Source organism: Melopsittacus undulatus, chromosome 3 (assembly GCF_012275295.1).
Source record: "Melopsittacus undulatus isolate bMelUnd1 chromosome 3, bMelUnd1.mat.Z, whole genome shotgun sequence".
In the NCBI taxonomy this organism is placed as follows: Eukaryota; Metazoa; Chordata; class Aves; order Psittaciformes; family Psittaculidae; genus Melopsittacus; species Melopsittacus undulatus.
Genome location: NC_047529.1, coordinates 11,233,970 through 11,252,149, shown reverse-complemented (window position 1 = coordinate 11,252,149; position 18,180 = coordinate 11,233,970). Strand labels below are relative to the sequence as shown.

At 41.3% G+C, this 18,180-nt stretch overlaps 1 protein-coding gene across 3 annotated transcripts in view; it reads right to left on the bottom strand.

Annotated features, from left to right (window-relative positions):
• Nucleotides 1-18,180, bottom strand: part of WDPCP (WD repeat containing planar cell polarity effector) — a 109,201-nt gene that overhangs the window by 8,952 nt on the left and 82,069 nt on the right. For all 3 annotated transcript variants that reach the window (XM_005147434.4, XM_031047541.2, XM_031047542.2), the window contains one exon: nucleotides 7,348-7,483. In XM_005147434.4, the coding sequence (XP_005147491.2) occupies nucleotides 7,348-7,483 (136 nt within the window). The remainder of the gene's footprint in view (nucleotides 1-7,347; nucleotides 7,484-18,180) is intronic.

Genomic DNA, 18,180 nt, shown 5'->3' with positions numbered 1-18,180 from the left:
GCAGTCGGGAGGATGCTGGGAGATGAGGATGTCAGACCCAAAAGGCAGCACTGATTTTCTGTGTTTTTTCAGTTAAACCCTGTCCCCACACCACTTCCATCATTGAAATCCAAGTTGCAAAGGAGCTGCAGGGAGGAAAACACCAGGTACGTGTTACAGAAAATGCAGATGGTGGGTTTTGTTCCTTTTATTTTGTTTGGTTTTGCTAGTCTCAGTTTCTTCACTCATCATTAACCTCTGCTTATGTAGGCGTGTGGAAAGACAATCCATTCCTAAGGCAGTGGAACTGGAAATCTGGAGGCCATCTTGTGCTATTTTGGCTTGCCGACTCGCTGCTCATCCTGCCATCCATAAACTGCCAAGTGCCTGGCAAAGTCCAAGAGAGGGTTGCCTTCAGCGAGAATGAGTCAAACAGAGAAAATAAACTAAACCTCTCCTACCAGGCCAGCTGGGAATCCCTCAGGGCGGAATTCTCCTCATTTGGGTGGCTTTTCCTCCTCCATGGACATAGTCATGTTTAACTCAGGTAGTGTTTTCCTCAAGGGTGGCTTTTGGATATGACAGCAGTGTAGTTGTGAGAATGAAAATGTGAACGCTTTTGTGCAGCATGTAATTTGTTAAATGCCCAAGTGTAAAATCTCACTCGGCTTTGATAATACAAATAATACATTCCAGGCATAAAAAGCCCTTTATTACTGATGAGAACATAAATAATTAAAGAAAAATCTCAGATTTTCCCTGTGCCTTTGTCTTCACACTACCAGCCAGGCGATAGCTATTCAAGCAGCTGGGCATCTGTAAAGCAACTAAAAGCAACTCTTCTCATCAGCTTTCCTGAAAACATTTTTAAGCTGCAGTAATGCAACTCTCTCATCACACTAAGCTTTATTGGTTCAGCAAAAGAAACTAAGGAACTTCACTGGAGACCAGATTATGCTGGTTGCAAAATCAGAGGGATCCTTCTGCTCTTTGACCCCATTATCTCCTCTGTAGTGTCTTGATCAGCTTTCTTCCACACAGCCTCAGATTCTGCCGAGACCTGCAAATTGCGTTTTTGGCTGCCAAATTGCCATAACCCGTCTATTTTTATGTTTTAAAAGAGCTTAAAACCCTCCATCCTCTTTGGATGTGTCTTTAAAATTGACCAGTACTGGGAGGATTTCATGTATATCCGAAGGCTTAGAAGAAGATGTTACCTCTACTGAGCTTCTAGTTTTACAGTCAACAGACATGAAAAGCCCAGCGGGGATAAAAGGAACTTAACCAGTTCTGTCTAATGCATATAAATCTACCTAAGAGCTCAAGGCACTGGAAGTACTCAATGAGCCACATTTATCTCAGTCTAAGATACAAAAATGGGTCTTCAGCTCACATGCCACATGTCCCATTTTGATGCCAAGTTAATATGAATTAAGAGACGGAGATGAATAAACAAGGTCAGTCGGGGCTGGGCCAAGTTGAATCAATGTAAAATAATTGTCAGTATTTTCTGTCAGCAACGCTGGTTTATCTTGGCCCAGGATTCTCGGTGCTATAGATTATAAAATGTTTTCAGTGGAACAGTTGGCAGACATTTTATTGATTTTGCTTTGTTTTGTGAATGCTGGAAAAATTTCCATTAAGTGTACACACTGCTCATGTGATGAAGCCAAACTGCTTTTCCAAACTTCTCTTTCTTCAAGTGTGCTATCGTGTTAATACGTTAGCAATCTAGTTTAATCAAGAGGACCTTTGTCTGGAATCAAGAGGCCATAGAGCACACCTTGATGTGTCTCAAGTACTTATGGGCTAATAAGGGTTAATTTTGTATTTTCAAGGTGCTGTACACACACTGACTAATTAATTTGCCCAACATCCCTTTGAAGTTAGTAACATATTATCTCAGCTTTACAGACATAGAAATTGAGAGTGCAACTTTGCACAGAGCCACACGTATTTATTTGCCTGCTGTCGCGTTCTGGATGCACGTGAAGCTCCTGTTGCCTTCACCAGGGCTGGGCAACGGCAAAGTATGAGAAGGGAGGGTGCAGCAACCAGGCAGGATTAGCACTGCTGAGCTGCTGGATTCCACTTCCGTGATGAATTTCCTATACCACATCACCTCTTAATAGAGTTACTTTGGAACTGAAAATTGCTAGGACAGATAGAGCAGCTTGTAGGATTACACTTGGACCCATGGCAGACTGTATTTCTCAGCCTATACTCCTGCTATTTTAAGACCAGGTTTGCTTTGTGGTTAAGGAAGACTTTTGAAAATAATAACTAATGGTGGAAGAGCACAAGAGGTGTCATAATGGTGATGACTGCTTATTTTGTTTAATTGCATGTAACAGTGGAGTAAGTAAGAAATCTGCTTAATGGGCTCTTTACATAACATACAAAAGGGGATGCAGTGGGATAAGTCTAATTCTCTCTCTTTTTACACTGATTTAATAACCAACATATACAAATATAAAACTGTCATGCTGTTTTCTCTTAATGCTTTCTGAGGTTTGATCAGTTATGCTACTGAATCAAAACATACAAACATGCTTCTGAGCTTAAATTAAAAAACTTTTATAAAAGTAGAAGAATGTGTATTTTGAGTACATAAGCAACAGGAAAGTTTTATGACGATAAAACCCACTGTGATGACATGTACTTTCGCCTTCTATCCTAATCACTTGCATTGAAAGCAGAGATATCCCAATTAAAATAGGAGTAGTTCTGGCTTGGGGGATGGGGACAAGGTGGAGGGAAAAAGCTCAAAAAAAAAGCCTCCAACCCAGCTTCACATACTTCCTGACACTACCAACAAATGGAAGATATTTAAACCCTCAGTGCATTACAGTATGGAGACAGAATGACGCATTGACCGCAGTTACCGGTGCCAATGGCTGAGGAGTGAGTGCACCCATATAGCTCTGTGCTGACTCTTATGTGCCAAATTCTGGCACAGTCAGTGGCTGACTCATCCAGAAATAAGCTGTCCCACAGGGAGTCAACAAGTTCCTTTAACGCATTGCTGAGAGGATTGGTATGCTACCTTGGTCCTCTGAACAACAACATCCATACCTTCTGAAAATATTTTCCTCATTTACAAGTAGCAAAAAGGTTATACCGATCAGAACGTTTCCATAAGTAGGTAACAAGAGTACTAAGAAGACAAGAACTGCTAGACTATAACGCATCTGGCATGTGGAAGGAAAGAATAGCAGTGGTCAATGGCAAATGTAAGCTAGAGATGAGAGATTTGTCTTGTAAAATTATTCATTGGACTGTGCATTGTGCACTGGTGATATTTAACTGTCCTGTTCATGTCAGAGCAGAAGAACTCATGCAGCAGATAAAATGCCTCGATCTGCAGTGTTGTTCTTACTCCGTAACTTACTCTGTGTGTGTAATGCACAGTTCGGGAAGTTGACTACAGTTCTCTGTTGACAGCCACACTATTGCTACCTTCATGAAATGCCATGGAGTTAAGCCAATTTTCTCTGTAAAACATATTTTAGTCTCAAACCATGTTCTCTATTTTCTGACTGCCAAGGCAAGAAGAGAAGTCAGACTGTCTAGAATAAGATCTCAAAGAAGTAAAACCCTAAGACTATTTTATGAATTATATTTTGGTTCCAGCCTTTTCTGTCCCTTTTCTGTCTCTGTCCCAGGCTATGAGCTTTTCTTGTTAGGCAAAGGAGATGATGACGGGAAGAGTTAATTGAAGTCATGAGATCACACCTCACCTGTTCCAAAACAAAGGTTCTGTCAAAGTTGAAATACAGGAAAGAAAGAAGTCCAGGTATGTGCTAGAGATGAGCTTCCAAAAACTTCGGTGAGATACAGATTTGGGACAGTATCTGGGTCTGGCAGGGGTGCTAGTGTTAGAAATGCAGTCACATAGGTCAATTGATTTCACGGGTTTGGTGGTATAAAGATGTAAAGCCAAGGCAGACAACAAAAGATGCTGGAAAAGAAGAAAGAACAGCTGTCAAGTGCACTTGTTGAACATCTCTACAGTCCCGTTGTGGTGTTTTATATTGATTACGGTAACCACTGCTACCCAGAAGACAGCAGAGCCTGGGAGTACTTGAATTCATGCAGGCCAAGTGCATGAATGGTGCTACTGGCTTTGTGTGACTTACAATTAACTTGTATGGATGAGGTTGTGGGTTTTTATAGCAAGATTATTGACACTGAACACTGATGCTCTACTGGCAAAGTACAGATTTATTCTAGTTTGGAAGGGAGCTCTGGAGGCAATCTGGCCCAATGCTGTTTTCAAAGCAGATTCATCTCTTCAGTTACATCCAGCTTCAAGATGGATCTGCTACCCAGAAGAGACTTGTGCCAGATAACAACAGAAATGAACCATCAGCATTGGTGAGAATCCAGAAGGTCAGAAAGAAAACAGCAGTACATTCCCTCGCATTAAACTTGAAGCAATGCTCAGGATCCCAGATCTGAGCCGACTCTTGTCACATCACCAGCAAGGATATTTGCTGTAGGAAGTCATGGTATGCCTTCATGCAGGGGATGAAGCAAACAGAAGCTAAAGACTAAGCTTACATGCCAGATTACAGATCAAGTCCTCAGAGACAGTATCTCAAGGATTTAAATGATGCTGAGTATGCAAATCAACAAGTTGCCTGTAGTAATACATACAAAGCATGGCCGAAGTGATTTGGCCAAGACAGAAGGATGCATTGTGCATGTTAGGGAACAGAGATGAACAGCAGTAAATCTATTACAAAAATGGAATTTTCTTTTGTTTCTCTTGAGGGGAAAGACTTCAGAAGTAAATAGGAAATTATTCAGGATGTATGTTTATCTTACTGGTGAGCTGAATACATAAACACTGAAGACCAGTGTTAAACAGCATGCAAAATGGAGGAAGTCAATAACGAAACAAAAAATGGCCAAGGTAATGAACAACGAAAGGCAGGAGTGGGAATGTGTCCTGATTATTGATTTTGAAACTGCAGGTAGTAGTTGAAGGCTGGGAAGAAGTGGACAGTGGAAATGTCAGATATGAATTTGTGATGTGGGAAATCAGTTAGAATAATAATGTTGCTGCGCACCGCTCAGATGCTCAGCTACAAGCACTATATAGCTGTGATTTCATAAACTTCACTGCGTTTTAGTAAAGCACGATTATTGCCATTTTTTTGAGTAAATTCACTGAGGCAGAAGAAAGCAAATATTGTTTAATTTGTGGTTCACATGTTGGATCAATTTCCTCAAGTGCTGCATAACCATCTATCCATTATAAACCATGTCCTGTGCTGATGTCTCAGATTAGGAGCTGAATCTCTGGTAATGCTGAAGTATCTTGTTCACAGAGATGATATACTGCAATAGCTGCCCAACTGAGTACGTCCTTATTTATGTAGGATTCTAACATTCAGAACTTTCTTTATACAGATTTCTTCACATGAAGAAGTCTGCTGCAGACTTGGCATCAGATGTAATTACAGAAAACAAACTGTGAAACTGGAGGCAAAACACAAGCCACAGTTACATGCTCGTAACCGTCTGTGGGTTTTCTTTAAGCACACAGAAGAGGTTGTTGGAGTCACCTATACCTCAGCAGGTGACCTTCCCAGCCAGTTGGTGTTGTCACAGGGAGTGCCTTTAAAACTCAGATCGTGTTGGCAGGCACCAAGTGACTGCGGCCAGCCAGGGGAACCATGAGAAGTTTTCCCTCACAGCTCTGCAAGAGGCAACCAAAACCTCAGTCCTCTCCTTAGGCAGTTCAGCTGTAAGCACCGGGTGTCAGCAGGAGGAGGAGATGGTGGCACGGGCGAGGAGCTTGCTTTACACTCACCAACCTGGCAAGAGGCAAACTAAAGCCTGAGGAAATCCCAGTAGTTCAAGCAGCTCCGGCTATTGCAAGGAGCTGCTTCTGAGGCTCAGCAACTTCTGGTGACCCACCTGGGCAGGCACAGATGAATGTGGTCAAACCAGGCCACCTGGGAGCAGGAGCAAAGTTGAACTGGGCAATCTCTCTCCCAAGATGTCTGATGAAGGCAGACATGGGATTGCCAGAGATGTGTGAGTCATTGCAAGCTCTGAAAGGGAAAAGGTGAGCTGAAGGGAGGATAGTGTGTTTATACCTTGGGATCATGGCATGCTGGGAATAGCCTCTGCTCTAGTGCACTGTTAAAGTTGCTCCTTTTATTGGAGCACTTGGAAAGTTGTCTGTGGTCAAGTAGAGTCTCCAGCATGATCTTACTGTCTTTATTATTTACCCATATCAATATAGTGCTATCTCTATCCCAAAAGTTAAGACAGTTTTAAAAGCAGGCATCATCTCCAAATCCATCAGGTAACTCCAAAAGCTTTCGATTGTGCTCTGTACCCTAAAAGGTGTAGGCTATGTATAAAATAAGTATTTCACAAGTGGTATGCAGTTGGTATATTGGATATTATATCTAATATTGCAAAAGCTCAATCTCTTCATGTGAGAAAAGATAGAAAACTAGGTAATACATAGATTCTCAGAAGAAAAATGTTTCTTGGCCTTTCGCAGTGTTCACACTTGTATACAAATGGTTAGGATGATTTGTCAATGTGGGAGTTCAATATTGTATTTACACTAGATTTCCTAAAAATGTTTCTACAAACAGTAGGTATAGAAAAGAAAGTGTATCTATATACTCACTGGGAGCAAATAACTGTTTCTTTTCTATCAAGAATGAATAAAGAAAAATAAGAGAAACAAATGCTTTCTTAATCTTTGCGGAAGAGCTGTTTCATTCTAATTTCCCAGCCGTTGCAAGGTGGTGTGCTGGCTCACTAGAATAAAAGCACTTAAAAGAACCCCAACCAGTCATCAAACCTGCCGTTTCTCTCAGAATAGGTAAGTTCCAGGCTCTAATCAACTTTGGAGGAAGGACACTCTGGAAAGATCACCCCAGGGATGTGATCACAGGCTAGTGATGAACATACTGAAATCTGTAAAGATCATGTTCTGTTTTCAAAAGTTCTTCTTACTGTAGTTGTTCATTTGCTGCATTTCCATTGCTGTATTTCTGTCTTCTGCACATTCCTCAAGGAAAGCTGTATTTGCCCAGATGGTTTAACTTGAAAATTGAGATTGCTTTGTGTCCATGCCATGTCCTTCTGGGGCTCCATGTTCTTCTTAGTTCTTGCTTACTGTCTTACTGTTGTATTGTGTTTATAGTCATGATGCAGACAACAACTGAGGTTGTCAGGAAAGCTCAGAATATCAAACTTACATTTCAGAAGTATTTTAGTTAATTGTTCCTCCCTCCCATTTTCTGTTTTATAAACACAGGATTTTCCTTGGCTTTACAAAACATCGTTGACAAACACATGAGCTGCCTGTGTGCACTTTCCTGCGCTGCTCACCTGTGGGAGCAGCTCTGTGCTGGTGGTCTGATGGCCAGACAGGGAGCAGGTGGATTGTGCTCTCCTCCGTGCTCTGAAGATCGGTCAATGAAAGCTTCCTGAGATGGGTCTTCTTCGTCTGACTGCCCCAGGAATTCTGTTAAGATGAACCAAGATATGATATCAGGCTTAGTTAACTTAAAAGCACCAATCAAGTTGACAACTTAGATGTTACAAGGGTGTCCTCTCTCGTAAAGGATGAAATTGAATGGAAAACCATGTGCTTATGCAGTTTTCACCTTTGAGTCTTCCCCTTGAAAAGGAGGACAAGTAGCTAATGACCAGTAACAATAACACATCTAAGAGTCTTTGGAAGAGAGAAAGTGAATGTGTGTTGGCTTTAGTTAGCAAGGAGGAAATGCCTTCTCTAAACTGTCAAATACAGAAGATCTAGCTGTCTACTAAGGTCTGCTGCATGTGAGTATTTCACTGTTGCCATACAGATCCAAGTCTTATCAGTAGGACTGTTCCCCACAAGGGTATGTGTAACTCCTTCCTTTAAAAATAAAGACTTCTTTTAGCTCCGTTTCAAAATATTCTGGTTCACAATCAAGACCCTAAGTCTTCAAGTAAGTGAAGGAAGGGTCTCCAATTCCCAAGTTCCAGCCTGAGCCCTTTGGGGAAGGGAACTGCTTGAAAATACCCAAACCACTTAAAAATACAGACAAGGAATTGCATATTCCAGGGGTGAGACTTAGTATAAATAAATAAAAAAGGTAATCAAACCACAGGCTGGCAGAGTTTGGATTAAGGAAAAAAATCCTGTTACAGATAAAGACTTTAGAAGATTTTTCCTCAAAGTCTTAAGACCCTTTTGCGTTTATTTTCTTTTTCCTTTTTTAATCCTGTTTTTCTCCCCTTGTTCTCTGCCCTCCCAGATCCTGTATAAGCTAATCTCCACGATACCCATGGTAACACCATGGGCAGCGCAAAGAATATAACACTCTTGTGAGCGTTGCCCATACTGCTAGTTTACATTTTGGCCGGAGACGGAGAATGCTCACCAGCTTAGGAGGGCAAATCTACTTGTAAGTGTTTTTGAACCTCCGAGTCCTAAAAAGCAAACACTGTCAGATTGCTGCAGACTATTTCTACTCTTCATGTACCAACATATTATTAGCATCTGCGGTGTGAGAAAGGGTGAAGTGTGGCAGCTGATTTGGCTTTCTCAGGTAACTGATATTCTCTGCCTCCGCTGCTGTTTCCCACACATGGAGCAATGTGGGAAATTGCTAAAAACAACCAACTTGGTCAGGCACAAAACACCTCCAAGCATGCACACCACATTACAATAAGTAAAGGAGCTAAACTGGTCTTGGTGCAATTTCTCCTCTACCTTGAATAAAAATTCCAGAGAGAAGAAAAGGAGATGAGAAAAAGGAGTAGGAGCAATGCTCTACCTCTAGGAAATTCAACTCCAGGGCAAGGAAAGTAGGTTTCTCTGGAGATCTCTTCTTGGAGCCTGATGCAGAGTGAGCAGCCAAGAGAATGATGGTAGCAATATGGAGAACTTAAAAAGAAGGAACTGCTTGTGAAAAGCATGAAGAACTCTGGGAAAAGGCTTAGACAAAATTCCTATTGATGTGTAGAGTGGGCAAAACCCACCAGAGCTCTCGTGGGACAAACTTTGACACCTTCTGCTTGGGAGCACAGTTCTTGCTGCCAGGCTTCCTCCTATGAACCAAATCTTTGGTCCTGAAGAGCCTCCCTGTTCACTTCACCTTTTAAGGAGGGAAATGTTTGTTAAACCTTTGAGTTTTCTAAATGTCAACGCTAAGATGTATAGTGTGAGTCAAGCTGGTGTAATTTATCTTATTTTCCTCTCTTTTTCCACCTGCTCAGTAATGTTCAAGGCCTACAGAACTTACTCATTAAAGTTACAAACTTTCATCAATATATGCCTATGGCTTCTCCTTAGAGGCTGACCTAGCTCCAAGGATCAGTAGCATTCCAGAATGTAGAACCCTGAGAGATGCTGGGAGAGGAGCATGTATTGAAAAAAAAAGAGAAACAAAATAGGATTGGGGCAATTTTGTCTTGATTTCTCTCCATCATACCATTAATTTATATTTTCTTATACTTGCTGAGAACTAGATCTGAATCAACCACAGACTTCTCATATCAATCACTTCAGTGTAACTAACTCATGCACATGCTTTTGGTGGGACCTAGCAGTTTTGTAACATAGAGTGGGCTACAACTTGGAGGTATCCAGTCCTTACATAGCATGCTTGTAATATATGAATACTATGAGCAATTATAACCATTGCCACTGACTTTGATATTTTGCTCTGTGAATGCAGCACAGCTATACCCTATTAAATAATGCTACTGGATCCATAGGGACCTCATGTAAAACAGAGCAGTCTGTCATACACAAGCACATTTGTAGTCAAAATTGGGGGATGAGGAGGATTCTTAGCCACAGGAGTGCAAATAAATTTCTTTGCACTTTCATATCTATATTAAATACCTGAGACTGAGCTTAAATTGACCTTAAATTTAGAGAAGTTAGGAGGATTGAACCTATTCTAGTCTGGGTTTACAACTGCAGCGTTGCAGTAGAATGCTAGATAGGATCAGATGCCAGCAGTGGTTCAAAGCCACAATCCCACCAGATACGAGCTCTAGAGTAAAGAAATAAACATTTTTTGTTGTGGGACATTGGACTGTGCTCCCTGTGAGAAATGCTACAGCAGAAAAATAAATGTGCAAGGAATACTGTTTAAACAACACAGCCCTTCCCAAACCAGAGGCAACATATCCCACATTTAATTAAATAGGAAAGGAGTTTGGCAACAGCATCGTAGAGCTGCGAGACGGTGGTGGTCCTCACATCTGAATAAGGGCTCTGGCTGGGGCTTGATTCTTAATAAAGACTTGACTTTGTGCTAACACTGGAGGTATTACAAGTTGCACCTAATATTTTGTATTCAGGTATTCTGGAAACTTCTGGCTTGCTGCACAATAAACACTTGCTGGTTTTAATTCTAGCCTAGGATTTGCCTATCATGTGAGGATCTAGGAATTTTAATCTGAATTTGAATTTTAAAAACTTGGGAGCTGGTATCGTGGTTAATGTTTCATCATTAATTTATTAGATGCAATAATATGAATTATAGTGTGCTAAAAATCTTTATCTACAAAATCCCATTTGTCACGATCAGTATCAGCATAATGTTGTACACACATGATATAATGTGCATTCTGCATTTCCAAAATTTGCTGATAAGCTGCTATTATTACATCTAGCAACTGTCTGAAATAGCCAAATATGTTTCTTTACAAGTCCAGTAAAAGGTCTCCTATGCTTTCATGAGCAGGATGCTCTCTGAATGCCATACACAGCTGATGAGACATCATCCTTTCCCTGCTTACATATGTGTCATTCTTTAACCGTATCTATTCTCTTTTGGATCTGTGTCTGCAAGTCAGAAGCTGTTTCCATTCTCCAGTATCCTCCACTGGACTTTCAGGGATAAAAATGTGTTTTAAAACGTGCAATGGTAAAATGAAAACCTTCTTTTAATATTGTTTGCAAAATTGACAGCTCTACTTAACAGAAGCCATTAGATTATTTAGAAAGTAGCAGCTGCTCTTGTAGAAATGCGTCCTTTTTGGGGGGCATGAAAAATAAACTAGTTGATAAGAAAGAGATAAGCCATTTGACTTCTTCTTTGTGTGCCTGGCATGGTATGCAGAACCAATTCTGTACAATCTGATGTTTACAGAGCAATCGTAATGTACGACCTCCTTAGGCAACAGGGACACAAGAAGCCTGTAAAACGCTGAAGCAAGCATTTAATCAGAAGTCTTCATGCTGATCTTTGAAAAATTCAATAAGTTCAAAAAATGTAACTCCTTCTAAAGATAAAATACCATTTTTTTTTTTGCTTCAGGAGTTGCAAATATATCCCAATGAACTCCCAGTGAACCACACAGACCAGACATACGGCTCTTTTTTCCTTAAGGAAAGAAGTAAATAGTAGAGTTCTTCTGAAAGAAACAAATCAAGGGGCTGAAGAAATGCAAATGGTTAAGCAAAGTGAGTGCTGCAAAACAGTATAGTTTAGTAATAAGCCAAACAATCACACTTTTTAAATAGGCATTTGAATAGCTATTTCCATGTGAATAAGTTCATACCTCCTTTTATTATGCATTAACTCCTTTTTTATTTTAATTTTTTTTTTTACCTGTTCAAATGAAACTCAAGCTTTTGCCAGTTTATTTTAGGGGGGTTTGTTTGTTTTTTGTTGTAATTTAAGGCAAATGATGCAGGAGGCATGATATTGAGCGTGATCTCATACATTATCTAGTTCCTCCACCGTAACTCCAGCCTGGGTTTTCTCAAACCAAACACAGGTATTTCCAAACCCACTGGGTAAAATCCTTTTGGTATCAAAATCAGTGGGAACTTCCATTGCTGACTCGAGCTTCGTCAGCTCTCTTTTTCTGGCTTCAACTGTTCTCCAGAAAACGTCTTTCTGAAGAAACAGATTGCAATAAAATTGTTTAGTTTCAACAAATTCCTGCAGCAAAACCACACAGTTTTGTCTGTGTGTATGTAAAAATGTAACTCTAAACTTCTCTGCTTCTTTTGGCCCAGTTTTCCACAGCTTCTTATTTTTAGATTATTTTTGTGTTGTTTTCATAATTCCCAGTGATGACATGTTTTAATTTGACAAAAATAAATTGCCAAAATATTGTTTTTATAGTACTTTTAAAACTCATTGAGAACAGCTGTTACTGCTGAGAGAGCTGGAAAAGGTACATTAAATCAGAATGTCTCCCATTTTTGTTGTAATTTAACAATTTGATACCTGAGAAGATAAGGCACTTCAATCACTACTAAGTAGAAGCAGCCCTTAATGGCAGCATAACATGTCATTATTTCACTAATGGGATATTAGGTGTATTAGCAGCAGCAAAACTGTTTCAATGGGTGTGACAGGAAATGTAGGATTTAAAATAAAAGTTATGTGATAAAACGAAAGAAGTAGTCAACATTTATAAACAACAACTAATTTTTAGCATAGACAGTTATATTTCACACAGCAGTCTGCTGTAGCTTGCAGTGAAACCTGGCTTTAAGACTTTCTGCAAACGGAAATGCCAAGTCTTTACCAGTTCTGGCTGAGATTTCAATCTCTGCTACTCATTTGCTCTGTTAAAATCACACACAAAATTAAGTTAACCACTATATAGGGTGAATGGTTGATTTTATATCTCCCTGGAGCCTAAGTAATCAGGTTTCTTAGGAACTACCTTAGCAGTGTCAATATTATTTAATTTGGGGTTTTTTTTAAGGTGTTTCTTACAGCATGAACCAAATGTGGTAGTACTAAGCTTTGATGGGTTGCTGAAAGAGTCTGAATAACCAAGGCTTTGCTTCAGTCCCAGGCCCTTTCACTTCAAAGGCTTGACTAGTGTCCCAGCAATAGAGATCTCGCTCCTCTAGATTTTATCAGTTTCCCTGAAACCATGTGAAGTTTGCCTTGTAATCTTGGCAGCCAGCAAGCGGCTCTCCTCTGCCTCTGCGGATGCATGTTAATAAGCTGGAGTGCCAAGACACAGGATGAGCAACCTAAGGCTGCTATTGCTCAGTAATTACAGCAGGCACAGGAGGGAGGACATTCCTGGTGACTAGGCATTTTCTTTGTTTGGTAAGTGGTACTTTGGACCAGGTCTATTTTTTTCCTCCTTCTTTTCATTGCAAGTGACTACCTAGAAATACCTGTTCTAAAAGAAAGCTGGGCAAAAGGTGCTGGTGAGCAGAGACATTCCCATTGTTCGGTTTGGGGCTGCAGCAGTGGAAATATGGGTGCATGCTCCAGAGTATCTCAGCGAAAGCATGCAGGGAAGACCTGATTGTTTGTAAGTGATGCTCTAAAGACTACAGAGCAAAAGTGCCTCCGGCATTGCAAGCCCCAACCCACAACGGGCAAAGCAGGCACTGCCGAGCTTGTGTGTTCCTTCAGCTGCTCTTCGTGACGCCCATGTGTGGGGCACACCCTCTGCTTGGCACTTCCAGTCCAAGGACCAAGCGTCTCTGCTCCTGGCTTCTGCCCTTCGGGCATCCAGAGCAGGGATATGTGCCGGCCAGACTGGAGGCAGGCAGGCTCAGGGGAGAAGAAAACCATTTCAGGGGGTTAATTGAAAGAGAAATACATCTACAAACACAAGATGCAGAATGGAAGGCTGCAAATGAACGCTGCCAGCTGGAAGCTGGCCAAACTGATAAAGCAGAAAAGAAATTGAGGGTTAAATGTTTTGGATGCTGAAGGCTTGGAGTTCAAAGAAGAGCTCAAGGAAACTCCCAGACACCAAATCCATACAAAGAGGCTCTAGACAAACACAAGCCTTCTGCAGGACAGCTCTATCCCAAACAGAGTTTCCAAAAGCAATGGTTAAGGGATATATTTCAGCACCTGGGAGCTCTTGTGCAAGGGAAGATGATGCCCACAGGTGAGCTATGGCTGCGGGGCAGGAGTTGTTTTCCAGGGGGAAATGGATGAGAAGTGCATCTGCCCATATTGGGTTGGAAGAACAATGTCTAGCTGTGGATGTATTTTCATTGCTTGGTAGAAAGAGGCAGAAGGAAGCTACCTCTGTAGGCCTTAAGGTGAAGGGAACCAGGGCAAGGCTGGAGGTCCCTGCCTTTCCTGGAGCATCAGTTCCTGTCCAGGTCGGGAAGAGGGTGCTGTACTTGACGACAACACACTTTTCACTAGGTATACAAGGACTGAGGGATCACAACTAGAAATTCGTGCCTAAATCCCAGGAAGAAAACACCATTAGAAGGATGCTTTCTTTTCCAAAGAATATCTCCATTTTGGGTCTGCATGGGCTGCTGTTTTCTACACAGTGGACTGGGAGTAGGAAAGCTGCCTTTTTCCACTGGACCAGGAAGCTGGACTCAAAACAGAGGATGGGACAACTGGTAATGTGTCCCTTTGATATAACACTCTCCATGCCAGGCCCTTCTGGTGGTTTTGTGACAAGGACCCCAGCACTAACCCTTCCCTAGAGGCTATATGACAAGATGACCGTGGTCTTCAGACAGCCTGTTTCTAATCAGCTGAAGTCAGAGTCCTTTACAAATGAGGTCTGCGTTGTTATCTCATGCTCCAGTGGGGTATGAGAGTGGCACAAGGACAGCACGGCACAGCTGCATGAAGGAATCTTAGTGCAGGAATTACATTTACAGGTGGGAAAACCTTAGTTGTAATATCAACACTTTCAGAGCAGGTGCATAACTATGTCATAGCGCTGGAGCAAGGCTAGAGTTCAAGAGTTAGCTAATTGTATCTCTCTCAAAAAGGAATTGCCTCAGACCAGTTAATTGTCAAGATAACGAACTGCAGCAATTCTCCTCGTTTGGAGCTGGGCCACTAACACTGATCTGAACTGTATTTAAACTCTTGATGACAGAGACTGAAAAAGATATTGCAATACTGGAGGTACAGGTTCCTAAAGTAAAACTGCATGTACAGCTGGAGTTGAGAGGCAGCAAGGGCATGCAAGTACACATCCTGCATATCCTTTAGATATGAAGAAATTCCCTGGGGCACTGACTCTGGTGCCTGGGCAGGTAGAGTTCATCTTGAATCTTTGGGAGTGATTGAGGTCCAGAAGAATAATACAGTACCCATCAAGTCTCAATTTCTGCAATATGAGATAACACAAGCAGAAATTTTAGCTCCCCCCTTTCAAAAATAAAGAAACAGACCCCAAAAGTAGTGATTTGACGTTACTGAGGTTTTCCTGTTAGCTGCAAGAAAAAGCTCTCTTGATGCCATCAGTGCCATGGTGTTGTATCCTCCCAGGTCCCAGGTCACTATGAATTTTTATCTTCCATGCAGCAGCAGACATGAACGAGTTTGGAGGAGAGGAAAAGCAGAAGAAAGCTTCATAAAATTCAGGCTTATCCCAATAACCGTCCTCCATTTCTGCTGAAAGTGAAGTAGACAGCACCAGGTAAAATGAAATTACGTCAGTTCTTGTGCCAGACCTTCTCCTCTCACTGTCAGGCATTCCTTCAAGAATGCCACAAGAGAAACAGGGACCAGAATAAATCCCATACATGGACTTAGGGGAACTGAAAAGAATCAGGGACAAGCAATACCACCACTGAAGGATGCTCCAGACATGGTGAAGTTGGGGCATGGGACCAAGCTCCCTGGGCTTCACTGGGATGCTCCTCCAAAGAAGCCAGGACAAACCCTCTGCTGCTACTTGCATCTGCTATGAATGGAGCAGGAGACACTGAAGTCTTTTCTCTTTGTGCTCCATCAGTGCTTTTCGGTGTTAGAGCAGGAATGCTTTCCGAAGTTATTTCATGCTGATGCTTTAAGCAGAAATAATGTCAGGTAAAGACCTTTGACAAAAACAACCTGACGGGCACACCCTCTTTGGGAAAAGGATGCACTGAAAGAAAAATTATTGTTGATGGCTGTGTGACTATGTTGGTGCCTAAAAAAGCATCAACATGAGAAATTAGCCAGACAGATTGTTTCAGTGTGTTTCTTTTGAATGGTCTGCTCTAGGAAGGAAATATTTTCTTTCTCATGCTGTTCAGAAAAACCATTCTTTAAATCCATTTAATTTAGAAGAGCAAAGTGGCTTTTATTTTGGAGTAAATGCATCCACAGGTAGAGTTCTTTCAAAATAGCTAATCTGGTCATTGCCACATGTAAACAAGCCTGTATAAACTGATGGGGATGGTAAGGAATTCATGAAGGCATGGCCCAGGACTTCTTGCTCAGTTTGCAATGCTTACTTAGACCTGTGTTCCTCGAGGCTAGTATAGTGATCAACAGAGCTTACAGAAAGCCAGGTTCAATTTAAACAACATTGCCATATGTTTGAAAAAGAAATGAGCTTTTGAATCTGTCTCCTCCTGTTGTCCCCTCAAGTCTATATTGAGAGAGTTGATCCTCACTTTTTAATGCCACAGTCAAGCGGTAATCTAGGATTTAGGAGATCTCAGATGTTTTGACTGCCCATAAGGTTGGGTCTAAGGCTGGCAGGGACTGGAGATGAAGTGCATGCAGCCTCTTCTAGAACAAGCAAGTGACTGAAAAAGGGTAACTTTACACTGCTTGCAGCTAGTTTCTTGGCTTTGGCTGCAGTAGAAATGTCTTGTTGTGTGCATATTGCAAAGAAAGTCTTAAATAAGGCAGAAAATTAGAGAAAGAACAGATCTTTGCAGAATGGTTTCTGTCACCTTGTGCAATATGTAGGATGCTTATCTGTTCTTCCCAAGACTTCTTTGCTGCTGGAGTACTTCTGGGAAAGAAAGGGCCATCTAAGACTGGAAATCTGGGCTGAGGTTGCTCTGACTGTGTTTGTGGTGGCTTACTGCATGTGTCCACACAGCATGGCAGCAGCAAGAGCTATGTGGGAGATGCAAAGTGACCTAGATCAGCACCCCTAATTCCTGCAGCAGTTCTAGTTGCTCTGTCCTGTGCAAGTGTGATGTGAACCAAATACCAGTCTTGTTAGAGAGTGACCTTGTTTTCTTAGAGAAACCTGTGTAAAAATGGATATAACAACACTCTTGACACCTACCTCACAGGATGTTGTGAAGCTTAATTAAATGTGAGCAAAAGCAAAAAGCATTTTGAGATCCTTAGATGAAAGAAGTTTTTATAAATGCAAATTATAATAATTATGGCTAGTAACCACCACCAACTACTGAAACAATTAATTCAGGTTGCCACAGGCCATCACAACAACGTGTGCAAAGAAGCATCAGCCATTTAATGACATATATGTTGCGTGAGAACCCTAATCCTTAAAAATGCTGTAAACAAAGAGGAAAAAACTAGACACTTGGGGCTTGCCCCTGCCCAGTGCAGTTGGTGGAAGTTTCCTCTATAGCTTCCATCCCCCCTGTGTTTACATTGTGACTCTTTCCCTAGGAGAAGAGCCCATCTTAAAGGTTGCATCAGTGGCATCATTTTAAGTCTGTACTATTTTAGTATTTTATGTTGCAAGGAAACTGAAAATGACTGCAAGTAATTTGGCTCACAAAAAATTGGGAAATACATACACATAACTCTGTTTTTTGTTAATTCTCCCTCTCACCCCCCTCTCCCAGCCCCTGGCCCAGCCTGCCTATAGCATCAGGGAATAGACTTTAGCTACAGGGTATTATCCAGCTGACTTTCCAAGGGTGAAAACAAAAGCTAAGCAATCAAGATGTGTCTGGCCAAATACTTAAAGGCCCAGTGCACACATTTAGTTGACAACTGACTGAAATCTGAACCATTTTGGTCAGCCTTTCTTGTTGCTTCAAAACTGATTTGAGCTTAAATAGCTAAAACCTACAGGTGTTTAAATGCTCTCCCTTGTCAGCAGAACAGCCTCATCAGACATGGTCTGAGGATGCGGTCAGACTGGAAGAGATATCCTAAGACCCCACAGGTGAATCCCAAAGAGCAGGCTAGCCCACCTGTGCCCCTCAGGCTTATTTCATTGCTTGCCTTTAAAGACGAAAATGCAGAAGAGTAGTAGTTACTAAGCACCCAACTTACCAAAGCAATTAGGCTAAATGCACTGCAGCTAGAAATTTAAGCAATGCACTGAATTTAATTTGAGAATCCATGGTCATAAGACTGAAACCTTTAACATTTAACCTAGCAGCAAATTAAATCAGCTTTCTGATCAAGTGAAAAATTCTGTGCTATTGAAGTTTGAAAGTGTGAAGCACACACTTATTAAAAGAATTTTTTTTTCCTTTTTCTTTTAATGAAGAAAAACTTGGGACCAGTTAGTTGCCTAATCCAAATA